Source organism: Pseudoliparis swirei, chromosome 24 (assembly GCF_029220125.1).
Source record: "Pseudoliparis swirei isolate HS2019 ecotype Mariana Trench chromosome 24, NWPU_hadal_v1, whole genome shotgun sequence".
Classification (NCBI taxonomy): domain Eukaryota; kingdom Metazoa; phylum Chordata; class Actinopteri; order Perciformes; family Liparidae; genus Pseudoliparis; species Pseudoliparis swirei.
The window spans coordinates 8,151,396-8,177,027 of record NC_079411.1 but is presented as its reverse complement, the minus strand read 5'-3'; the positions used below and the strand labels follow the sequence as shown (position 1 = coordinate 8,177,027).

At 40.9% G+C, this 25,632-nt stretch overlaps 2 protein-coding genes across 9 annotated transcripts in view; one reads left to right on the top strand and one right to left on the bottom strand.

The window, feature by feature from the left end:
- Nucleotides 1-95: 95 nt before the first annotated feature.
- On the top strand, nt 96-6,889 carry LOC130189747 (interleukin-15-like). Of its 2 annotated transcripts, XM_056408685.1 has the most exons (6): nt 96-322; nt 4,222-4,304; nt 4,663-4,756; nt 5,001-5,045; nt 5,971-6,102; nt 6,363-6,889. In XM_056408685.1, the coding sequence occupies exons 1-6, from the start codon at nt 266-268 to the stop codon at nt 6,462-6,464; spliced, it is 513 nt and encodes a 170-aa protein (XP_056264660.1). In that variant the 5' UTR covers nt 96-265; the 3' UTR covers nt 6,465-6,889. The 2 variants fall into 2 exon arrangements, with proteins under 2 accessions (XP_056264660.1, XP_056264662.1); XM_056408687.1 differs by lacking the exon at nt 5,971-6,102.
- A 618-nt stretch (nt 6,890-7,507) lies between these two features.
- Nucleotides 7,508-25,632, bottom strand: part of inpp4b (inositol polyphosphate-4-phosphatase type II B) — a 125,543-nt gene continuing 107,418 nt past the window's right edge. For 5 of the 7 annotated variants that reach the window (XM_056408679.1, XM_056408678.1, XM_056408681.1 and 2 more), the window contains 8 exons: nt 20,339-20,511; nt 19,763-19,886; nt 19,000-19,126; nt 17,643-17,783; nt 17,155-17,252; nt 16,699-16,811; nt 16,025-16,179; nt 11,385-11,572 (listed from right to left, as the gene is read on the bottom strand). In XM_056408679.1, coding sequence (XP_056264654.1) covers nt 11,398-11,572; nt 16,025-16,179; nt 16,699-16,811; nt 17,155-17,252; nt 17,643-17,783; nt 19,000-19,126; nt 19,763-19,886; nt 20,339-20,511 — 1,106 coding nt within the window. In that variant the 3' untranslated portion in view covers nt 11,385-11,397. Of the gene's footprint in view, nt 8,531-11,384; nt 11,573-16,024; nt 16,180-16,698; nt 16,812-17,154; nt 17,253-17,642; nt 17,784-18,999; nt 19,127-19,762; nt 19,887-20,338; nt 20,512-25,632 lie in introns of those variants that run through there. The other 2 variants (XM_056408680.1, XM_056408684.1) reach the window with 1 other exon arrangement.

The window sequence follows — 25,632 nt, the reverse complement described above, 5'->3', positions numbered from 1 at the left end:
GACACGAAGTGGTGAGTAACATGACGAATCGGAGGAGGAGGAGGAGGAGGAGGAGGGAACTTGGACGAGACCTGGCGCGAGCAGGGCGTGTGCGAGTCGTTCTCTGGACCCACATCTGGACCGCCCCGAGCGTTAATAACACAGGACATGGACTAATGAGACAAAAAAGCTTTCTGAGAATACGTGAAATGCAACAATGTGACGCTGGCTTGTTGCTCCGCTGGCTAGGAGAGCGACCGCGGCCGCGACGCAATTGACAGACTTCATGACGGCGTTCCCGGTGATCCTCGTCCAGCCCACATGTCCCGGTGGCCAGCGCGCGGTGAGCCGACTTTCTGCGTGTGTGTGTGTGTGTGTGTGTGCGAGAAGTGTAAGCAACCTGTTGCCGAACGTCACCTCAAGGGTCGGATTTGAAGTAGAAGCACACGTTTTTAATTTAGGAATACGGGACAACTGGCAAAGTTCACAGCGGCAGGAAATAGTTGGTGCGTAATGATCGGAGGTGTGTCAACCAAACGCTCCACGTGCGTCCACAGGGGATATTTCCTGTGCTCCATTATGGTTATTTGGTGGAAACCCAACAAACCACCAGTACGAACTTTAGTTTTGTTTCACTTTCATTGTTTTTTTGCAGACGCCTTAATCTGGTTCAACAAGCTCCTCCTTCTGTTTAGTGGTTGTAAATGTCTCCATGACAACAAACAACCAGCTGAGAGAAGCGGGGGAGAATGAACTGGAGCACGAGCACATCAGGCCCTTGAGTGAGAACTGTCATAGTAGTGTGTGTCGGAGAGTTAGTACATACTAAATATACTTTGATATACCTGGAAGTATATTTCCATGTTTACGCTGCAATCCCTCGACTCCCAATGCTAAACAAATTAAAGTCATTTCATAATGTAGGCATATAGGCCACATAATCCTAATAAAACATCAGTGTTGTCAGCAATATTTACCTAAAATATAATCTGTTGACATATTTATCATGCAAAATTGTATTAGAGACTATTATAAAACCTGTTTAATTACACGGGAAAAGTCCTGCATGAAAGATGTGAGTTAAGAAAAACTATATATATAATTACAGTAACATTTAGTAAAAAAAAGAGTATAATATTATAATGGACAATGCTCATCCAAACTTCTGTTGGTTTCGAGTGTATCCATAGAGGGCTGATCATCTTTTAGATTTCACAATCGTTGCATCAAAATGTAAAGAGACGTGAATTTTCAGATGGAGTGCAATAACAGATATTAAGTAAATGGAATAACACAAATATTAAATATGGTCAGTTTAATAATGAAACACTGCATCACGTTTAATGTGTACTTTATTGTGTAAGAAGACACATACATGTAGTGGAGCTAAAAGTACAACATCTCTCTCTAAAATGTCTCAAGTAAAGTACAAGGCGTTCAAAATTGTTGCGCTTGAGTAACTTACATTTCACCACTGTCTTTGTTATTAGATTACTGTTATCATTTATGCTTCAAAAGCAAAACAATTTAAGATTCACTCCATACGTGTTTTCAGACTTAATAATAATTTGTGTACCATTTAGTTTTGCAGCAAAAGAAAAACAATAAGTTCCTAATTCTTGTTCTTTCAAAAGTCTCCTATTCCTCCACTCGGTTTGTGAACTGTCAAGTTTTAACATCTCACTTAGTTGCCCTCTAAATTGCATTCTGAACCATGATTGGCCCCCAAAGCAGCTATGATTTCACACTCATAATCATGTGTGTACGTACGTCTTCCACTGAGATTTAAGGTGAGAAACTTTCCTCCATGAGCAGATGAATATGAGAACAGCCCTCGACTGTCAAACTCAATGTCAACAGACTCGTGTGACGATAAGCAACACGTGTTTTTGAGCGGAGGGAGCTCAGCTATTATTCTTCAAAGTTACTTTACTCTCACTCACTTGTAAACAGCCGATGGGCTTTTCACAAGAACCTGACAGAGTGTCCAGATTTAAGACTCGAGGGAATTGAGTCCTTGCTGTCAGAACCGTGACTGGACTGACCGGTCTGCCGCCAAATCACTATCTTCCTCGAAAGCACGATGTACAACTTTATTAATGATGCTCAAAATCTTATTATGTGTAAAACGCTGTATACTTTTAGGTTTATATCTGTCCGTTTCTGCATTGCTTACTTTATTCTAGTGTTTTTTCTTTTATTGCTTATTTTGTATAAAACATTTTGTAACATTTTTTTCAAATTATTATTATTATTCAAATGCATACTTATGCAAAAGTACCTGAATAATCAAAAGTAACAGTACTTACAATGCAGAGTGGCCGATTTTAGGGTTTATTTATTGTTATTATATATTTATAATATTTATTACATTGTAATTATTGACTTCATTCTCTGTTCAGGTTGACATTACTCCAAAATATCTTGACATGGAAAATAGTTGTCCGGTGCTGTGTTAATGTTCATAAAGTTAAATTCAGCCTTTAATTCAGCTCCAAATGTGTTTTCCTTATTGCTTTTCACTCGGATGAACTTGGATGTGTGAGCTTCAACTCAATTCAGTTTATTTTGTATAGCCCAATATCACAAATTACGAATTTGCCTCAGAAGGCTTTACAATCTGTACACACACATCCCTGTCCCAGGACCTCACATCGGATCAGGAAAAACTCCCAAGAAATAGAATAAACCCTTTCACGGGGGAAAGGGAAGAACCTATGCAGAATTTTGTTTGTGCAGAGACACGAGAAGAGTCTTTTGAAACACTTAACAATTAACATGGACAATATTCAAAAAATGTTCAATGAGTGAGAATATTAAATTATAATTATTAACTCATCTCAGACTTCATTCTCTGTTCAAACTATGCTTTCATAGCAAATAGTATGTTGGTGCTGTGTTAATGTTCATAATGTTAAATCGAGAATCTATGATTTTGGACCATTTGTGAAAAACAAACATGGAGATGTCAGCTCTAAACTTGTGACATTCAATACACTAAATGATTATAAAAATCAATTGAATCACATCAATCAATGATGAACATAACTGTTAGTTCCAGATCTACATCTAGCCTTCTGCCAATATAATATTAATCAACCGTTTCTCAAACATGCCTGACACAATCCATTTTGTATTGCGCACGGTGTTACCTAACCAAACAGCGTGACACACTGTGTCCTTTTTACCGGAGGCATGGCACACCCACCCCCTTTGTGTTCTGGTAACTTTGAGCCCATTCTGTGGATAAATCAAATACAACACAACAAAGATGCAGCCAATAAACTATAAACGGACACGTTACCTGAAGACACTCTGATGTGTATCACAAAGACCTCAAACTAGCCTTAATTAAATCAAGAGCTATTAAAATACAGTATATAATGTGCAATCAGCTCCAAACCGTTCAAACGGCTCTCAAGTTGCAAACAACCGCTGCACACGGAGGGTTATCTGTGCAGCACGGAGCAATCTTTATGTGTTTTCACCTTGACAGCGTCGTGCTCGGCAGAGACGGGGCCTGAGTCGTGGTCAGGGGCCCCCTAAAATCTGACTGCGCCCCCGGATAGTATTACTGTTAAACTAAAGAACGTATTTAACATTGTGGAACAACATCAGCAACAAGAACCCTACAAACGGTCAATTATCAGATATACATGTTCCTCTACACTGCCTTCTTTAAGGGATTAAACCAGAAAGGAGACAAAATGCCGACCAATCAAACAGCAGGAGTGAAAGCGTGGGCAGGTTGTACCGCGTTGGTTCCAACTAATCGAGACAAACTGTGCAAACAAATCCTAAACAAATCCTCTGCTTTGATAATATAATTTCTGTCTGTTTATTTTGCACAAACAAATGATGTCTTCTCCTTCTCGCTCATTGAAAAATTCAGAATATTGTCGATGTTAATTGTTACGTGTTTCTAAAGACTCTTCTAGTGTCAAACTCTGCACAAGCATAATTCACACACATTCATCCAAGCGGAAAGAAATAAGGAAAACATATTTTAGGGTGGAGCGGATTTAAAGGCGCTGTATTCAAATTATGAACATTAACACAGCACCGGACAACTATTTGCTATGAAAAGAGAGTTTGGACAGAGAATGCAGTATGAGATGAGTTAATAATTAGAATTTAATATTAAAGTCTACGTAATAAATAGAACGTGACGGTAAAATTGTTCTTCTTGACTCATAACAGATTCATTCAAGCCTGACATGTATTTCTATGTGTTATTTGCAGAAAGGTGTCCAGTTCCAGTTGACCTGTCACCTTTACCGAGAGAGTCACAAACTAGAGGTCTGGCTTTGTTTCTTAATTCTGAGGTAGGCATACAGCGTGTGACTTGTTTATCAGTTATCATACCTACAAATGACAGAGGAAATATTTCTATAATCGGTCATGAAAATGGAAAAAACACTCAAACAAATACAACACAGTTGCGAGTAGTTGGGAAATGGAGAAAGGATGTTATGTGCATGCAATGTTCTTGTATAACTTGCTATGGCTTGTCCAGCTAAGTATGAACAGCTTGAAAAATGTCTCCAGAAATGAATCATTTCATATTTACTCGCATTATGTTGAGGTGCCAGCTTTTATGAAAGAACTCAAAACAATAAAAAGACACCACATCATCATAATTAATATCTAGATATGAGTTAGTGTCTCGTCGCTCTCTTAAAGCTTCCTGAGTACTTCTACGTGTGCCGCTCCTGAGCCGGAAACATTTCAGCTACTGAAGTGTTTGAAGTTCGAAGGACTGAAAAATGCCATTGAGGTGAGAGAAGGTATATTACATCGTTTTGTGTTTGTGTTTGACCACTTATGATAAGAGCATTTGTTTTTATACCAGATGTAGAACTCATCACCGCATATCCTCTGATACTTTCTTGTATGATTTTCTTTTCTGTATCCATTTTACACATGCGCCGGTTAGTTTTTTGTTTAATATATTTTTTTAAACGATATTAAAAAATGCCTTTAATTGTGTCATTGCTGTTTTTGTTCTCACCCCTTTTCAGAAATCTGAGGCGATGCTGTATGCTCCGTCCAGTAGTGACATAAAAGTAAGGAGTAAAAGTAGGCCACATTTTAATATTCAGTTTTGATTTTAGTTTGCAGAAAGATGATGGACATGTGACTCAATGATGTTCCAACATAAAATTAAAGGATACAATTTGCATTACAATGATTTTCTTTCTTATTGTCAATCAACCTGATGAAAAGAACCAACATCAACTATGAATTGATGCTCCCAGCAAGTGTCGTCTGTGTCGCGGAAGCCTCTATTAACTATTAGAACAACATCAATGAGTCACACTGTTGCACTCTGGGACATTTTCTGTCATCGCAACGGACATGGTCACAGTAGTTTATTAAGTAAACATACTCGACTGCACCAAATGAGTATCAATCCATAGTTGGAAAAAGACCCAACAAATGCCCCATTTACACATATTACTACAAGGCCCGACCGATTTAGGAAAGGATTCGTCCGTGTAGCGATAATTAGCCAATGGTAGCACGCTTTGACATCGAACTAAAGATGGTGAACACGGAGAACATTATACCTGCTAAATATCAGCACGTTAGCATTCTGACGTTAGCATTTCGCTCAAAGCACCACTGGGCTGTAGACTCTTAATGTCATTAAAAAATTAAAATATATACAGTGTATTTGTGATGATTTTTAAGCTTTATGTCTCCAGTAGGAATGAATGGGCTTTTTTTGATGAGATTTGTTCATAAAATATTACCAACAATATTGTATCCCTTCAGAACACCACAATGACATCAGTTTACAGATACACATTATATTGATTGTGCAGCGAAATAATTGTCTAGTAGGAAAGCAGTGATACTATTAAACACAGAATTCAAGTTATATCTTTGATTTGTGAGTTTCATCAAGTTTCTGCCTTGGCGCCGTTATGATCTGCGTAATGTGCACAAAGGCAAATGTGAATTATTGTTAATTTCTCTCTTTCCAAGGAAAACTGTAAAATGAAATCGCTCAAATGTTACATGTCGGAGTTGATCATGGTCATCGTTGAGGAAGAAATTCAGGACCCTAAAGCACATTGTATCTTTGATTTCAATGAGAGGCTGCCGCCAGACCACCCTGTGAGTCCTGTAGACAACCCCCCCCCCCTCGGGGGTCTGTCCTTACTTTTCATAACTGCCTGTCACTCTCGCATAACCACGATGAAGCTGGATATGTGGAAAACCTTCGCAAACAAACTTTTCACGACTGATACCGTACTATTTTCTACACCTGACATTACACAAAGCCTCTGAGCCCTATTAGCATTTATTTGTATGTTCACTTTTAAAATCTGAATGTTATGCATGTTTAAATATTTACATTTTGTGTCTCTTTTTAGGTCGACTGTCCACCATGTGAAGCATACTCACTTAAAAATATTAAAGTATTCCTGAAAAGACTCATGAGACTTTTGCAAGAAATGAATAGTCGGAAAGCGTAATGTGATGTAAATACGGTATAAGCTACAAATGTAAATTTGTAAATATTTATAAAGAATGACTCTATAAGAATGGCTGTTTTTATTTTGTAGATATCACACTGACTATACCAACCTGTGAAAAAGCATGCCGTCCTGTATTCTAAAATATGAGTTTAAATGTTTGAAAGAACTAAATCTCAAGCCTTTGATTGTTTTGAACTGTGCACATGAAGTCTGGTCACTGTGCGGCACAACTCGCCTTCCAGTGGGACGGTTTTGAGAGAAGGACCAGGAAGTAGCAAAGAGTAGCAGCATGTACTGTATACAGATGTTTAATATGAATAAGCTCTCTGCTGAACACTACTGAATGTATGATACTGTACACGCCGTATGAACTCCAGTATCTTCACAATAGTGGCTCACTCCATTAAATACTACCACAACTACGAAGTCTTCCATTGTGTTTATTTTAGCCTTTCGTTTCATCTCAAGTGATGACTGTGCTTTATAGAGTGTGTTTTCTTCTTCACTGCTTTTGCTGGCACATTGCTGTGTTTCTCGGTGCGTTTACATTCCCAACTGTTGCTAGGCAGAATAGCCTCAAGCGGATCTCATGATGGGAAGAAATGCATGCCCTAAAGCACGACGCCCACAAAACTGTGAGACATTAAAATAATTAATCCAAAGCGCAACAAGAGATTAAAAAAATATATATATTCACAGGTAATCTTAAATTAAGTAAAGAAATCCAAACGAATGACGGTAGCCCTGTGCTCCTCTCTGGTCTACACACGTTGTGTTAGGATGAAAGGTTCTCATCTCATTAACGTGTTTGGAATTAAAGTGTTTTAATTTCAGATACATCATTTTTGAGATTCATCTTTTCATCTATTAGAGTGTTACTTGAATATATCCTGTTGGTACACATGTTTAAACACATTAAATGATAACTTGTATGCACTGCATTTATGACTGGAGCAGTTTACTTCAAATTAACGCACACTTGTGAAAATAAATGTTCACAGTATGCAAAACATGACACAATCATGAAACAATCACACACATTGACATCAATCCATTCTTTTATTTAATTTCGATACAATAGACAATTGTAAATGTCCAATGTCGTCACACAACATGCATTAAAGTCCAAGGTATCAACCCGTAAAGTATAAAATCATTTTAGTATACAAAAATAAATAATTGAATTTGACATAATGCATTCAGAACGCTGGTCCAATATCCTCATTCTGGCCTGTACCTTGAGATATAAAAATATTATGAAAAAAGCAACCGTTCAAATAATGAGATGAGTTAGGAAACAGGATGTTTTAAAATACTGGTATATTACTTATTATAAATGAATGGAAAATAGGTCTGCATCAGTCAAAAAAGACACAGGCAATGTTTGGACCTGAATATGCGATGACATGAAAATGTAGAGAACAACCACTCAGGAAATCTTTCATCACGTAAAACTCAGAACATCCAAACATGGAATGAGGAACAGATTGTTCCAAGTTATTGTGGAGAGCAGTATTTATACCACACAACAATCCTTGTAACAGGTTTATTATTTTCAAAAAGCTTTTAACTTAAGCTCAGTGTCAGTGAACGGCGCTCAGAAGAGGTGATACGCTAATATACATGTTGCCACACATCATTTTGCCGTGCACACGTCATGCTGGTTGAGCGTGGAACAGCCTGAAGAAAGATATTCACGGTCGACACGCTGTGGGTGGCAACTAAACAAGGCAAGAATGGAAAGTGCATTCATTTTTACAAATAACGTTTGGCAAATTCAGCTTGGAAGTTGATGAACACATCCAACGTAAAACTAATCAGCAAAATATAAAATCCAGCCAAGTTGTTTTTGGTTATAAACAATAAACCATCATGCATCAGCTTTCATATTTAAAAGTGGGGGAACACACGAGGTCTCAGGCCGAGGTCCTCAAGAGTCCACTTTACCGTAAGTACCCTCCGGTGGCCGGTAGCACTTGGGAAAGGCCATCAGCTGCAACATGTTGAAGGCATATTTCCTGCATCTAATATTCTTTTGAACGTTCTCAATCCGACATCCTTCTCTGGTGAGCGAAACAATACAAGAAGGAAAAGAGGAATGAGGGGAAGGAAAGAAAGGAAAACAAAAAAGGAAACATGGATGAGTTTTTAAATGATGGTTCTAATGATAGGCACAACATATGATTTAATTTAGTCCCTAAACAAGATGACTTCTCAAAAATAATAATGTGTGTTCTTATTGGATTAAATATTTGAATTAAGTATTTGTTTGTGAAAAAAAGATACAAAATAAACATTACAAAAATGGAATACATGCATGACCCATTTGAATGGTAACAACTGATAACACTTGTGTAATATTTCAATGATGTCCAGCTGGCGTAGTATAAACAATACATAATGAAACTATTAGTATTATGGAAAAGTGATTGTGGATTAGTCATAAATGACATATTCGCATCTCTGCAGCGATCTCCTCACATCTTCTGAACCATTCTTGGTGAAGTCTAAGCGTACAACCCTTTGAGCTCGACTAGACTCAAGTGGTGTTCATTCCTGCCCTCGGAGAACACAGACAGGAACATTTCACCGGTTGTTCAGCCGTCTTTCAAGAGTTTAAAGAGCTCAGATCACTCCGTAAACTCAGTCTGATGAAGACATGACGAGCTACTGCATGGGCCTGTTGCTGAGAGGGTTTTCTCAAACGTTTGCCAAATAACGCTCTACCTGTAAACTATGTGCTTACATCCTGTGTGTTTGATTTGTTGCACAGACCAGAACACTTGTGTGTTGCAAACTCATTTGATTGGCCCAGAAACATAACACTTTACAGGGCGATACCTAGCAAATATATACCACGGACAAACTTGGAGAGTTCAGAGGCCGTCCTGGTTCTACCATGGCCACAGGATGCCGTATATTTAACAAATTGATGAATGAATCCTTCAGTTTCCATTGTTCCACCCGCCTCTCTTTCCCTAACTCGTACCCGTGACTTCTCCACGTCTTCAACGCTGGCATTGTTTCCCCTGAGAATTTGTTCTTCCTTCACTTGAACAACAGATCCGTTAATTTGCCGACAGAAACAGTGAGAAGTTTAGCTGCCGCTTCTTAAAATCAACGCTGCAGATGATTAAGTGGGAGAAAGAGCATCAGATCATTTTATATAAAAAAATTATTCTCCCATAAAAAACTACCTCCAAGCCGAGATTCACTCGGGCCACTCAGATTTTGTAACACTGCATTCAGTCGTGTCTTCTAATGATTCATTGACATCACAAAGATTATGTTTCTGATTTTGGGGAAGTCAGACGAACAGTATCCAGAACATGACCAACGAGCTTCCCTCCAGGATCGTTACCCTTGAGAAGGGAAGTGAGCCTCTGCCTGTTCTCCATCGGAGACCGCAACTCGCTGACACTCGCTCTTCCACACGGCAGATGATGCCGTGGTTACATTTAATAACAGTTTTGTTTTGATTTTAGGAACAACTTTCAGGCCTTTGAAGGTGTTTAACCTCATTCCCACACAGGAGGGGAATCCAGTGTGCTGGAGCCAAAACAATGAAAGCTGCTGTCCTAATACTTCTGTGGCAGCTGTCTCCAATTTGGCCTCGGCTGCTGGTGATTGGCAATCAGTCAGCAGCCGAGGCCGCCCTCATAAAAGCTCTCAGGTGAGAGTGGAGCAGGAGAGTGAGCAGTTACCAGTGGGTTTCCCCCAAAAGCACCAAGGATCAGCCATGACCAAAGAGGTTCCGTTTGACAACATATTCTTTATTGTGGTTCACACGACCCAGAGCAGACCGCACCACTGCGCCTCTGCTCACTCTCCTGCTCCACTCTCACCTGAGAGCTTTTATGAGGGCGGCCTCGGCTGCTGACTGATTGCCAATCACCAGCAGCCGAGGCCAAATTGGAGACAGCTGCCACAACTTCCAAACGATGAAATCCATTACACACCTCAATCACACCTCGGATCCCTTATCATCTCCGCTCATCTGTGGCACGCTGTCGACGTGTATCCGCTTGGTGATGTTTGTGTTTTCTCAAGCTGCAGAGCGTCGAGCTCTCGAACAGACACACAGAGCTCACCGCGATGAGGAAACGGTTTTAATGTTGCTGTGACGGAGGAGTTATGAAAAGTTAGAGGCATTAGAAAGAAGAAAAAGACAGATGACCGGCCCCCAGAACATCAGCATCAGTATCCTATGAAAAAGCACCAAAGGTTAAAGGTCTGGCAACAAATACTGTGTGGAGTAAATAAAATGAACTCTGCTAAAAGAATAATACAAAATAAAAAAGTGGTGAAAGCTTTCTCAGCTGTCGATACAACACTATATCTTGGATTGCAGAAACTGATAAACAGGCTTATGTTTAAACAACAAAGCACAGCGCCACATGCCTCATCCAGATGTGAACATGTGTACTGCAGGTATCAGCAATATAGACCTCAAAGAAAGTGTCACACACAGCCTCTGTTAGTTAACAGGAGAAGGTTGTCAATATTCTATATTTCCATGATCAAATAAAATCACGTGAAAAGATCAAAAGTAACAAGTATTTGATCCCACTTACAAGTATTGTTGATGTTTTCAAATGAAGTATTGCCTATATTTGTTATTAAACACACATCATCGAGTCCCATTGTTGCAATATTGTCAGATATTAAGGACTAACTGAAAGCTCGTCATAAAAGATTCCTTGCAAATCTAAAAAGAGTCCAGATTAATTACCGGTTATTTTACTGAATACCATCTGATTGAAATCTGTGTTTCCCCCAATCTGCCGCTGATCGCGGCTCGCACCTCACAGCTCGTCACGCTAATTAACTTCATAGGAGGAAGCCAGTCAGATCACACGAAACCACTCAAAAACGAATAACCGGCAAACACAGAACAAAGGGAGTGAGTAGAGATGGCATTGTCAGCAATTTATTGATATTTTGCAAGCAGAAAAACAAGACTTAAAATGAGCCACACCACCAGTAAGTGCGAGCTAACGAGCAGCAGGGCAATGGGGTAAAAGTGTTGCGACGTTGGTTTGTTGTCGGTCCCGGCGCAGGCCTCCGGGTCCTCCCACTGCCCGACGTCTCCCTGGGTCAGCCGACTGCAGGGGGGGCCGCCCGAGTGAAACAGAAGGAACGGATCAGAAAGCGCTGCTGTTAGTACAGTGGAGATGTGGTCCGAGTGGGACTCGCAGCACAGACTGACCACTCTGAGACCAGAAGGCCCACTTAGACACACAGACGAGGCCTCCAAGGGCCTCAGACAAGCAGGCGGATGAGCGGAGCACAGATGGGAGGAGCAGACGAGCTGCACGTCAAGCCGCCCGATGACATGACCTGGTTGGCTGAGGATGGAGAGAGGAGGCATGCAGTGTGTGTGACGCACATGTCATGGGGAAGGTTTGATGTAGATTGTGTTCTCGTGACATCTGATCCAGCTGATTAGTCGAGAGCAGAAGAATCCTTGTTAACGGTAGTGGAGCAACAGGTCTTTTGGAAAGCACGTCACTCCAGTCACACTTTGTTTGTGAGATAATTAACTCACTGTCACTTTGGGCGGTGCAGAAAACCTTTTTATCAAAGAGTGAAACTGCAGAATGTCCATGTGAAAAAAACATATTTGTCAGATCTTTATCCTGTGAGTAATGAAATGAGGAAAAGACAGACATGCCTGGAGGCATGCAAACACCATCCAGCCAAATACCTGATGGCTACATGTACAAACCAGCAGGTTATGTAACACACCTCCTGATATCAAAGTTCTTATCGAGTTACGGTAAAACACATCTGCTGCTGTAGCCACTTTATCACAGACGGGAGTCCAGCCTGTCTTATCAGCAGCATCTATTCAAAACTAACTCTCTTTGACAACAACAAGTACCGGTGACTCATATACCTGCTGACGTTGCAGCTTCCACCCGTTCAAATTTAAGCCAATTAGCATATTTATATTGTCACATTTATATACCTCATTGTCTATCAAGACCAGGGAAAGCAGACATATTATATATATATATATATATATTAGTGCTGTGAAAAATAACGCGTTAACTCAGTTAATCCAATTACAGGTTTAACTAGTTATTTTTTTAAAACGCATTTAACGCATGCGCAGAATGAGCTTCCAATCTGTCTGTTGTTGGTCGTCGGGACGAAAAAAAAGTCACTTGCAAAATGAGTTTCCAATACACCACTTCAATCTGAACTCTGTCCGCTCTCATGCAGACGGTCTGTTCATCGGTAATGATCCTTCCGCAGGTTCACCTGCGGAAACCTTGTTACGACTTTTACTTCCTGTAGATCAGGGTCTCAACACGTCGATCGCGACCTGCCAGTCGATCGCGGCGTAGTGTTGGTAGATCGCATGACATTAAAGAGATTGGCCCGCCCCCTGACATGTTCTCTAGAGCACGTCTTTGTTCTTTTATTAAACTAAACGTCTGTTGTTGATCGTATCTCCACAGCAGCATGTCATTTCTGTCTCTTCGCGTTGCGTTAACACTTATCGATCTCCGTCTGGCGCGCCACAGAGCTCCGTGCGCGCGCATCGGGACCGAGCAAAAAAGAAGTCACTTGTCAATCTGTCCACCTTTAGATTGTATCATGGTGGAGTTAATGATTGACAAACAAGAGAAAAATGTTCTGTTTAACCCTCCTGTTACCTTTACATTTACGAACATATTTTACCCTCGGGGTCAAATTGACCCCAGCAATTAAAACCTCCAGAAAATTATTAGAATTAATATTGCTTCCCAAGTTTAAGTGTGAGGTACTTTATGTTTGTTTGTTGACTACCTAAATAGCCCTTTAAATAAATAAAAAAGTTGATATTTCTGATATGTTTGATACAGTGAAAAACAGCCTGGGGTCAAATTGACCCCAAAGAACACCGACATTAAACATTGAATGGGGTCAAATTGACCCGAAAGGTAACAGGAGGGTTAAACATTCTGTTTAGGATGAAGATGTATTAATGTTCCATATGGAAGAAAACTGCTAAATAACTGCTGAGTTGCAGCACCGTTGTATAGAAGAATGTATAAATGTATATATCCGTCTTTTGTCATAAATCTCTATGTTCTCACAAAATATACCGAGAATATCGGTAATATGTGATTAATCATGATTAATCCACAAAAACCTGTGATTAATCCGATTAAAATTTTTAATCGTTTCACAGCCCTAATATATATATACACACAGATAATCTTTTGGTTGACACAAACTTATTTGTGTCAACCAAAAGTATTACTGTAAATAAAACTGACTATAATGCTCATATTTGCCACTGGAGATTCTTTTACATGTCTCAAGACTTTGTTTTGCTCCTTTGAGCTCCCAACTCAACTAAATGATCCGCTCTTGCCTCACCTTGCTTCAACTGTTAATGTCAAGTTCCTCTTTTTTTTTTAAACAAATCAATTTAACAAGGTTTCCCAAAGTAGAGCTGTTTATAGTGTGATAAGAAGTTCATCATGCATATGAGAAGTCACTGTTGTGAATGTGTGAGTTGGTGTCAAAGGTCAAAGACAACGGACAGGGTCAAAGAATATTCCTTCATTGTGTCCGCTGCAGCTTATTAGAGTACTTTTACAGAGACATTGCAGCTTCCTTTTATCCTTTTATCTTAGATCTTCATCACAGACCCACCACCAACTCCACTGAAAAAACCCAAAGCAGGTATTTTTAGGAAGTACAAGGTATGACTGTAGGCGCTGTGTTCAGAGACAGGGGCCTCCTGCTGGTTCACGCCCTGCAGGAGCTGTGCGGGATGTGTTGAAAAGATCCAGACATCACAAAGTGATAATAATAGTGTGATACACGTACAGTTAGAGAAACGCTTTTGTCTAAAAAGATCCGTAATATATTCTACTTCCCATTATTGCATGTGCCCACGGTTATGTGTCTTTAATGCAATTACCAGGATACAATTATTGTCAAGGTTAAATCAGTGCTTTAGTGGATTTACCATATTCTACTAACTGTTTATGCCTCCTACTCTACATGAGGATATCTGAGATTGAGTAGTTTGTGATAATTAGCAAACTGAAAAGATTTCTATAACTGCATTCATGTGAGTATATTTTAATGACACAAATATACCAACATTGTATAGTTATGGATGTATAAATCATTTGGTTGGGTGAAGAGTTATTTCTATCGTGTGTTGACTGTAACCATGTATCTAGTTAACCCTTCGACACCCATCACCCGAGAGATATAATATGAATACGGTTTGTTGAGTTGCTGGCCACACATCCCATCAGCAAATGTTCATCTCATCGGTTTGATGTATTCATTTCATTACCTTGGTAAATTCCTTTATTAAAACCGGTTATTATGTATGTATGATTTAGGATGAGCTTATTTAAAGTGGCAATCCTTACTATTTCCCTCCTGGTGGATTTTGAATCTCAAAATGAGTGAAAACACTTGAATTGTGCTGAGAGTTGAGCCGTCTGGAGTCTGTTCATCTGGAGCTTTACGCTTTCAGAGTTGTGAGCATAGCTCTATTTTGTGAGTGTGTGTGTACAATGGAGTGAAACTAAATTACAGCGGAGAGTGTCGCCACAGACCTCCAGTTCAGAATACTGCAAATGACTAGATATTAAAATGCGTTCATCAGCGGGCCATCGGCTCAATCATCATTGGCTTAATGTCTTGGGATTAAACAGCTTTCGAGATGTTATATCTTTTTATTTTAAACCAATTTCTGATCCAGATTAGTTGTAGAATATGTTGAGAGATTGAGTTGAGGCCGGTTGTTCTTCCACTCATTCATCTAACTGCCATCAGCTGGCCTGTACAGGTCACTACCACAGGCATTGTGCACACACGTCTGATGACAGATGCAGATGTTTACCCTGCTGGCACATACACACATTCTAAGCAGCAGTGTCCCTGCAGCACTGATAGGAACATGCACGGTTGCCTTTGAATGTGTGAGGGAAGGCGGTGATGGTGGAGGGAACACATGATGATGTTTACATTGGCACCTCCAACGGTGGGAAGATGGGAGGCGAAGCTGCAGACACAATGTCGTTGACGTGTGCGATGATTTTGCTCACATAACACATGTTGTGGGTGCAGGTTATTTATTTAACCAGACATTTGTCTTCAAGTCTATTCATGGATTAAAGAATGCAACTGCTAAATGTTAGCCATTACTGGCTAGAAGGTCAGTTCAGGCCTCTTAGAGTATCTAACCATGCGGTTAGTTTCAGTTCTGAGAGCTGAGATTTTTGGATATTTACGCTGACGACCCAATGCAGTCAAAGTGAATGGTATAATATTTGTGCTCCTCAAAGTACTTAAATAACCAATTTGAAAAAGCAAAAAGTAACCAAACCAGTTTCTTTGGAGAGACAAGCTGCTACAGACGTTGTTACATGTTTTTCTTAGTTTTGAGTAACTAGGGTTCGGACACATCTCTGAGAAAACTATCTGCACGGAGAACTATGTCTTTATGTAACTCTTTAAATGCAGTTTGGGATTGGTTGGAATAATTACTTGCACCCACAATAGTTGTATAGCATCTTCTCTCGGTGTCTTACCTCCGCATACAGTCCAGAGCACGGATGAAGAAGTCCTTGCTGAGCTGGTGTTCATCGCGTAGGAGGGCACACTGCTCCAATGTGACAGACATGGATGTCCGGTCTTTGGCACTTTTACAGCTGGTAAACCTGATGCCATTTAACCTTCGGCAGATCTGGAGGGAAGTGGAAAGAAAAACACACGTAATGTTCACATGCATCACATAAAGCAAATTGTTCTTTTTTAAAAACTTTTAAAATATTTATTTTAAGCCAGTGTCATTGTCTTGTCTTATGAACAGAGAAAAAACATCTAAAATAGAGTGTACAATAGAAAATGTTAGAATGATAGCGTTCAATTGAGAAAATGAACAAGGTAAGCACTTTTACACCTGAACATCAGCACAGAGCCGTTAGCATGGCGTTGTCTCGTTTTAACAGACTTCTGGGAATCACAAGCACTGTGAGAACATCTTAAACAACTCAATAACCAGGTAAAAGGTCAGAGTCTATACAGTATCGTCTTCCAAAGCCAATCCGTCATACTCGGGCAGTTGCTTTCTGTTTGGCGCCCATTAAAGCCCGTGAAATATCAATATGTCAAAAACGTAATGCTACGCTACATCTAAGTGTTTACAGATCGCAGTTAACAAGATGGAACGAGGACGTAAAGTTACAATAAAAACACTGCTCACCGTTCCAGCAATCCATAGTATCTCCACATTCTTTCTCTTCTTTGTGACGACATTCTGGCCCAGGGTTTCTAGTAAGTCTTTGATGTCAGTCTGTGTCTGAAAACATGGTAGACCTGTTCATACAAAGCACAAAACCAGTCCCAAGTGAGTGGCTCCGTTTCTTGTTCTGGTTCAAATATAACTGAGTGCAGACTGCCACTCGGAGCTGAATGCAGGTTCTGATGGATTAATGTGTGTTAGCAGACAGAGGGAAACAACTCACTTGCTGCAGACGATTACGTTCCTCGACTTGCTTTCTAACTGATAAAGTGAGAACCTTTACATTGTCCTGGTGTGGTAAACTCTTTAAGATAATCAATGCATTCTAAAAGAGTTGCATACACTTTGCTGCAGCAGTGGAACACACGATTTCAGAGTTTCACTTTGGTAAAATAAATTAAACATTTGTGCACTTACATTCTCGTGGCACCTTTTCTCTTAGTGTTTTGTAATAGGCCTCTAACGTCTCAAAGTTCCTCTGGTTTATTCTTTCTTGAAGAGAGATGTCTCCGAACCTGAGAGGATCAAGAGAATGAGGACGGTTATGGCGCAGCATCACCAAGATGCTCAAGAAAACTTGAACGCTGCATTGAGCTGGAAAAAAAGGCTGATAAACCATGAAAATAGTTGTTGTTTGTTACCATCATAGTTACCATAAATAAACGCAACATAGTAAACAATTCTTTACAGATGAGGAAAAGTGAGTATGCCATTCAAGCTTTAAATGTCTCCTGCACAAAAGGATTATTTGGATATAACTTCTAGAACAGATGCATTTTGCTAGAATGAAGAATAAAGAGAAAGCCTTTATAGCTCATATTGATAAGTTTAAGACCACACTGGACTTGTAAAGAGCACTTGTGCTTAAATTCAACAGATTGGGGGGTGAACACTGGCTGCAGTACCTCTCTGCTATCGTCTGCTGTTCGTTGATGCCCACGTTAAACAGCACCGGAAATACTCGTAGAGGCTTGCCCTCCTTGATCTCCTCTGGCAAGGTCTGGAAAACCAGCTTAGGTAATGGCACTTCTACAGTGAAGTGGTCTCTGGATGCAGGGACAGAAACAAACAAAGAAATTCAACACGATTTCCAACTGTGTAGAACTTGATACGTTTGGGAAGTTGTACAATTTGACACCTTAGGCAGGCTTGAGCAAGCTTCACAAAGAGAAACGGATTGCGTGCATGCACGTGTGAATGAGAGTGTGATCGCGAGAGACAGATTGGCTCAACAGATTGACATGGAGCGATGCGGGGCAAGAGGAATGTATCGTCTTATCACACAACTCAAATTAACTGGCTTGACCGTATCCAGCCATTACAGTGAGGCAGCAAGCACAATATCAATTTAATATATGTGGACTACAGTTCACCATGTGTCAGAAGTCTGAGCTACGTCCTTATTGCCGGCTGTAGAGAACAGCTGTGCTGCTTGGTGTTTTATAACAGTCAGTTGACTCTATTCTTTCACTGGGGGCTTTCTTAGGCCCAAACCATAACTTTTCTGCTGCCTTGCTGTAATTATTGTGCACAAACAAACACACCCAATGTTGGAATGTGCCCCTAAAGAGGCAGATATATATCATAAACATCTATTAATTATGTTCCGGGACCTACAAATACTCTGTAGGTCCATGCCCAGTGGTCTGGAGTTTGATTCACAGGCGGCACATGAAACACAAACTGAACAGACGACACTGTCTTATATATATAACCCACAACCTGCTGTTATGAAAACACTAGACTTGCGTCTGTGGAATCGGCTGCAACTCCAGTTGTAATTCGATCATTAACTAATTAAATTAGTTAATGATCGACAGAAACATTTATACAGTTTGAGGATACAGTCATTGTGCTGACTGTGATATTGTTCAGTCAACATATGGGAACAATGTTCTGACACATAGTGAGTACCATCGGAGTACTTGAGAACCAGCATGCGACTGTTATAACAATGGTCTTACACACTTATTCATAGGTGTGTCAGATTAAGAGAGAGAAAAAAGTTGCACACAACTTGCACACGAAACTCACTCACATGCATTTATTTGACCATATGCTGGTTTTTTCCACATTATAAAAGAGATTTACAAATGACAGTTGTCTGTACTTTATAATGAAGCTAATAATTTATAATGACACTAATAGCATACTAGTGCAGTTCATTGCTCGTAATACAACAGGTTGAGGTGCTCAACGGACTAATTGAACATGTTAGATTCAGACAAAGAACAGCAACCGCAGAAGGAGATGATGTCTCACCGTCGGCCACACACTAAAGGCTGGAGGTCACTGAGGTCGTCCGACTTGGCCTCTGTAATCTGGAACCGGACTCTGTGCAGGTCTGAAATTCCAACCTCCATGTCCTCCAGCATCCCAATCTCCTCACCTTAATCGGGTCGACAAAACAATATTAGTAGTGTTTACCAGTTTAATTCTTGCTTGTCAAATGTCTTTTAAATTCTTCAAAATGAGACGAGTCCGGCTCAAATTTCAAAATGTACGGGGGTTAAAACTGGATGATGAATATAATTCAGAAAATGCTCAAATGTTATCCTGCTGTTACTGCTATATGCCATTGTTTTCTTCATTCAAAGGGTTAAAGCACATCCAGCTGTTCATTCTGCTGACCAATCCATTTCACTTCTTTGATGGCTGCACCATGAGCTTGGGCAAACTAACTTTGATCACAGACCTGCAGGTAACTAGAATAGATCTACTCATATCTTACAGCTAACTCATTTTTAATTCAGTCTCTAGTCTCTGTATTGATCCAATAACCTTCACCTGAACTACTTTAGTTTAAAACATAACGAGCTGCAGTGACTCACCATCTTGCTACATGTTGTGATTTGTTACAGCTTCACATTTACTCATCACATTACTCGGGCTCGCCCTAACCTAACCAAACCAAACCACTCTTTTAGGTGTTTCCTTTCCAAAAAGCAACATACATGTGAACAGCCGTGTTCAGTGGAGGTTTGGAGGTTGCAGGTTCTAATTGTAATCTTTAAAATGTACTCACTGTAGGTGCTGAGCAGACTCTCAAACTGGGCCACCAGACCAACCAGGTGGAGCTGCCTCAGGAAGCCTTGGTCCTGCATTCCTGCATACAGCCTCATGACAAAACCACAGGCTAAGGCTGCCAGCTGTCACGCACACGCACACACACACACACACACACACACACACACACACACACACACACACACACACACACACACACACACTCATAAGCCACATATCCTGGAAGTTGACTTCGTCTCAAAGGTGAGGAGGAACAACACAGTAAGCAATGCAGTTTGAAGCCTGTATAAACAATCTGTCAAATTAATTAAGTCTGTTGGAGTAAACTTCTACAGAATGTTTTATAGCTCCTTCAAGAGGTATTTGGACTTGATAGCTTGAGTTTGAGTGTATATGAAAATATGATTCGATGACTACCTGCTATACAGTTCAACTAGCCTTTCCGTGTGTATTTCTGAGTGTTTGTGTGGGATTGGCGCATATATACGAGGGATGTTTTGCAGAGATGAACTCCTTCAGGGAAATCCTTGAGGACTTCGAGAGAGTTATGTAATATCTCAGTGTGGCGACCTACTGCCTGACTGAAGACCACGTCTCGCCTCTGTTGGAGGAGGAAGCCCTGCGGAATGCTGCAGGCCGCCTCCTGCAGGAGCACAAAGGTCATGGCTCTCTTTGCCTTGTCCACCACCTCCATCACACACTCCTTTAACCTGGTCACCAGAGGACACAGCTGCTCCCTCCAGTCGCCTGCGGAGAAAAATGGAATAAAAAGGGGCGGAGGTGTAGAGCTATGACACTGGTGATGTGGTTGTATTATAATATTTCTTAACGTCTGTGTTCTCAGCCAGAAACAATACCCAGCTTACCAATAAAGTGGAACCGGTTTATGCTTGCTTGAAACAGGGGAGGAATTACCGGAAAGAAAAACGCACATCAAAAACCAACCACACAAACTTCAGGCTGTTCAAAGTAAAGCACAGGTCAGCTGTTAAGTAGAGAAACCCACGTACAAAAACATAGCTCCCACAACTTTGAGAGAAAATGAAATAAAACTGGTGTACACAGTAGAGTCATGGAATTATAAGCATGTATTGTATTGTTAGACACAGCGAACAAAGGCAAGGCGATTGGCTAATGCATGAGATCTCTTTTGTATCTTTGAACCAGTGAGCGGCTTTCTTCTTCTCTTGTGTTCTTCAGGGAAACCCTTTGGGCAGGTCACCAGCTGTATGGGTGTCTCCAAGCACACGTCATTTGGTTAATGTATGTGCAGCAGTGTAAAGTGTAAAGGGCGGGTCGAAGTCAAATGACAGAAAGGTGTGAAGATAATAAGTGTAAATATCCATAACGATGTCATAGCTCTGAAACAGCTGTGCCAAACCGTGAAGAATGATATCAACAACAGCTCTATGCTCCACCAGAAAATGACATTGTTAACTGGATAAGTGGCACAACGTGAACACACAGCACCACAAATCTGCAGCCAGAGGCAGATGGTGGAGTTTTAACAGTTAATTAGTATGCTGACGAAAGAAAGAAATCATACAAATAAATAGTGTGTTCTAGCCTTTCGTATGATCGCATTAATTCAACGATATTTCAGTCCTAATCCTACAATACATTACATCCTAAGTGATTGCATCGTATTGTAATTGATGTGGAAGACCAGCATGTGCACTATAATACATTTCAAGATTAAAACGTCAAACACTTCTGATGTGTGAGCCTGTGTGTTTTCTTTAACATCCTTAGGGTTTTTGCATGTAATATAATGGAGGTTAACAGCCAACTCTTTTATTGCGCTATATATATATACAGGATGTGTGTGTGTGTGTGTGTGTGTGTGTGTGTGCACAGCTTCTTCTACTGTCATGTGTTCACTTTGTTAGTGTGCATGTAAAGAGGAGGCGGTGAAGGGTGACAGCTGTTAACAGTCCCAAACATCTCAAATCAGAAATGAGGTCAGCTATTGGTTGAAGCGGGGAGATTTACATCGAAATCAATCGAAATATTGATGTTCACACATTATTTCGAGAATGCTCAGGTGATACCTCTGCAGCTGGAATAAAGTCCCATGTTCTCTTTGTCTGAGACAAGGCCGAGTTAAAATGCATTGATTCCTGCTGCCTTCTGATGGCTGCAGGGATTTAATGGACCAAAGAAGAAGAGTTTCATCAGGTTTTAACCGGCTATAGATCAGAGCAGACTGCTATACATATACGTTGATGCTTCAATCACATTAACTGTACATTTTTAATGCTGATTTAAATGGATATCCTGGTTGGAGAGCATTTAGTTAAAATAGTTTGTCTACATTGTGAACATTATTCAGTTATTGTTGCGCATTCGCCCCAAGCAACACATTGACGACTGAATGAAGTTTATCGTCACCACACTGTCTAAAAGCCAGTGGCCTCACTTTCTGCTGCTTCATCTGAATCGATCTCCCGCTGTGTACGGGGCATCAAGATACACATAAAGTTCAGAACATGAATGGAACATAATAGAGAAAGATTCACCGAAAGGGAAAGACAAAGGTTGTGCTCCCTTTGACGTTAATGATGTGCAAACGGTTGGAGCAAAGTTCATTTATTACTTTTAGCAAACAATTGTTAGTTTTCTCTTTCCACTTCAGTCGTCGTGGCTAACTAGTTTCACACACTTAATATAGTGATGGTGTGCTACAGCTGATAGAGGTGTATGGGCAGCTTACTGTTTTTTGTAAATTATTCAAAATCAGCATCCCACCAATTTGTAATTATTTTTGCATATTGTCCTACTGTATATACATATGGATGTATCTTATAAACAAATCACAAGTAGTTGAGTTCCTTTGGTTGAATATACTGCAGAAGTAACACAGGATAGCAATACTGAGTATACACTATAGCACATTTTCATAATACACTAATTTGACATCTACGATTTATTAACTTTTGCAGCTCTGATTAGCTTTTCTACTTCCTCTGTGTTTTCCATTGTGAGAAAAGTTTGCAAATCAACGACACACTCAACAATGAAATTGATGCATTATGCATACACACCTCTTGTACTTGTTTAGAAACAGGATGTGGGAAGTGATACACATCTATAGTGTGATATTATGGCGATATATGCATTAATCCATCCAAAACAAGTGTATGATGTTATCCCCACAAGCCACCAGGGGGCACTGTTGGTTAAGCAATAAGCACAACTAGATCACCAACATGCATTTGGTTCTACTTCAACATATTTAAAAGTTCTTTGGGGGGAGGGGGAGGGAGAGCGAGAAAGAGAGAGAAAGAGAGAGAAAGAGAGAGAAAGAGAGAGAGAAAGAGACAAGATTATTGTGGATACGCACACATGCAGTTACACACAAGCACAGTTGGATTCCACCTATAATGTATGGCACATCAGCCTTGCCCTTGCCACAAAAATGAAGTCTTATCTCATTCTGCAAATACCGCCTCTGCACAGAGGAGGAGAAACAGAACTCCAGCTGTCATCTCTTCTCCGGCACACCTGTCCCAGACATCAAAACCCCCACAACGCCTTGTCATTAAAAGCCAGAGCTTCGCCGGTCTCCGCTCGGAGATAAAGCCTCTCTCATTATTCTGTCGTGTTTGTATTTAGACAGGCAGATGACCACTTGCTCTGAGCCCGTTGAGCTTCTCTTTCAGACTGAACACCAGGCGGATGGCCTTGTTCTCATCTGCCGGCTCACTCGGACAGATAGACACATGTAGAAACACACGCGCACACACACAATGATACAAGTGCACACACACACAATGATACAAGTGCACACACACACACACACACACATACACAATGATACAAGTGCACGCACACACACACACAATGATACAAGTGCACACACACACACACACACACATACACAATGATACAAGTGCACACACACACACACACACACATACACAATGATACAAGTGCACGCACACACACACACACACACAATGATACAAGTGCACACACACACAATGATACAAGTGGACACAAATACACAATGATACAAGTGCACACACACACACACACACACACACACACACAATGATACAAGTGCACACACACACAATGATACAAGTGCACACACACACACACACACACACAATGATACAAGTGCACACACACACAATGATACAAGTGGACACAAATACACAATGATACAAGTGCACACACACACACACACACACACACACACAATGATACAAGTGCACACACACACAATGATACAAGTGCACACACACACACACACACACAATGATACAAGTGCACACACACACACACACACAATGATACAAGTGCACACAAATACACAATGATACAAGTGCACACACACACACACAATGATACAAGTGCACACACACACACACAATGATACAAGTGCACACACACACACAATGATACAAGTGCACACACACACACAATGATACAAGTGCACGCACACACACACACACACACAATGATACAAGTGCACACACACAGCCTCCCCTTGTCGCCTGGTCAGACTGATGCTGCAGTTGGAACAGACTGGGCACTTGTCTGGACTCAAGCTTGAGGCAGGATTTCATTGGACGTAAGGGAAGACTGGGCAGCTTGTAAATGGCTCTGCATATCAAATATCGCTTTCATCCGCTTCTCTGGCAACGATTTAAGTTTGTCTTTTGCAAATGCTTAAACATCAGGGAGCCTCTAGGTTCAACCAGAGTCTGGTCTCACTCGGGCTGCAGATAGACTCCAAAACATCGAGTGTTCAGAGCTGTTCCCCTCTCGGCGGATATGGGTTTCATATATTTTTGGGGTCAAAGGCTTTCCTAAACTAAAATAAGCGTGTAACAAGTGTGAGTGTCAGGCAGGCACAAAAGAGGCAACACACGGGCAACAGGTTATATTTTGTTGGTTTCGTAGCCGGTCGGGTTTCCTTTTCCCTCTCGCTCCACCAGGACCTGCTCCCTGCTCTCCCTCTCGCTCCCCAGCTACTCCTGCTCTTATCGGGAAGAGCCAACGACCCCAATTGATCCCAGCTGAGGCTAATCACCCATCCCGGCACCGTTTCCTGAACCACTCCCCCGCTCCATCCACTCTGCAGCTGAGCCTAACCACACCCCTGCTGCCACAAAGCTAATATCGTTATTAGTATTAGCCAATACTAATAACATATGTGGCCAATGATAACGATACGTTGAAGACAACTCTGCATGATATTACATATCAAGTTTCCATGTTGGCTCACAGTATCGGTTCACCTGAAGAGAACTAGAATGACTACTTTGGGAGAAGAGTGATCTTTACCACCAACATCTAATCAGTTAATCCTTAAGTTCCAGGTGGGCATCTGTGCCAAATGTAAAGGAGCCGATCCCAGCTGACACTGGGCGAAAGCAGGGTCCGCCCTGGACAGGTTGCCAGACTGTCGCATTCACACTCACACCGACGGGCAATTAAATCCACCTGAGCTGCATGTCTTTGGACTGTGGAGGGAAGCCAGAGAACCCAGAGAGAACCCACGCAGGGAGAACATGAGGTGACAGTCAGTTTAGTTTAGAAAGTGGAGAGATGGAGAGATGGATGTCCTTTCCAGTAAAATACAACCTTCATATTAAATAGCACTGGGAACTGGCAAACAGCAGGTGAAACAGAAACACATGATGGTTTGACACGTTATAGCTCACTGAAGAACTGAAACAAATGGAGACCGGCTCAACGATGACGTGTCGAGGGACGCGCCCGTCACGCAGCATCACGTCTCGGTTTGCAGCTTCATGTCATTGCCCTCCGTTGAAAATTATGCTGTGTTGCCCATAATGGGAAAGCAGCATTATGTGTTTAAATCCTGACCAGTCAACATCAGATGACAAGGCGAAG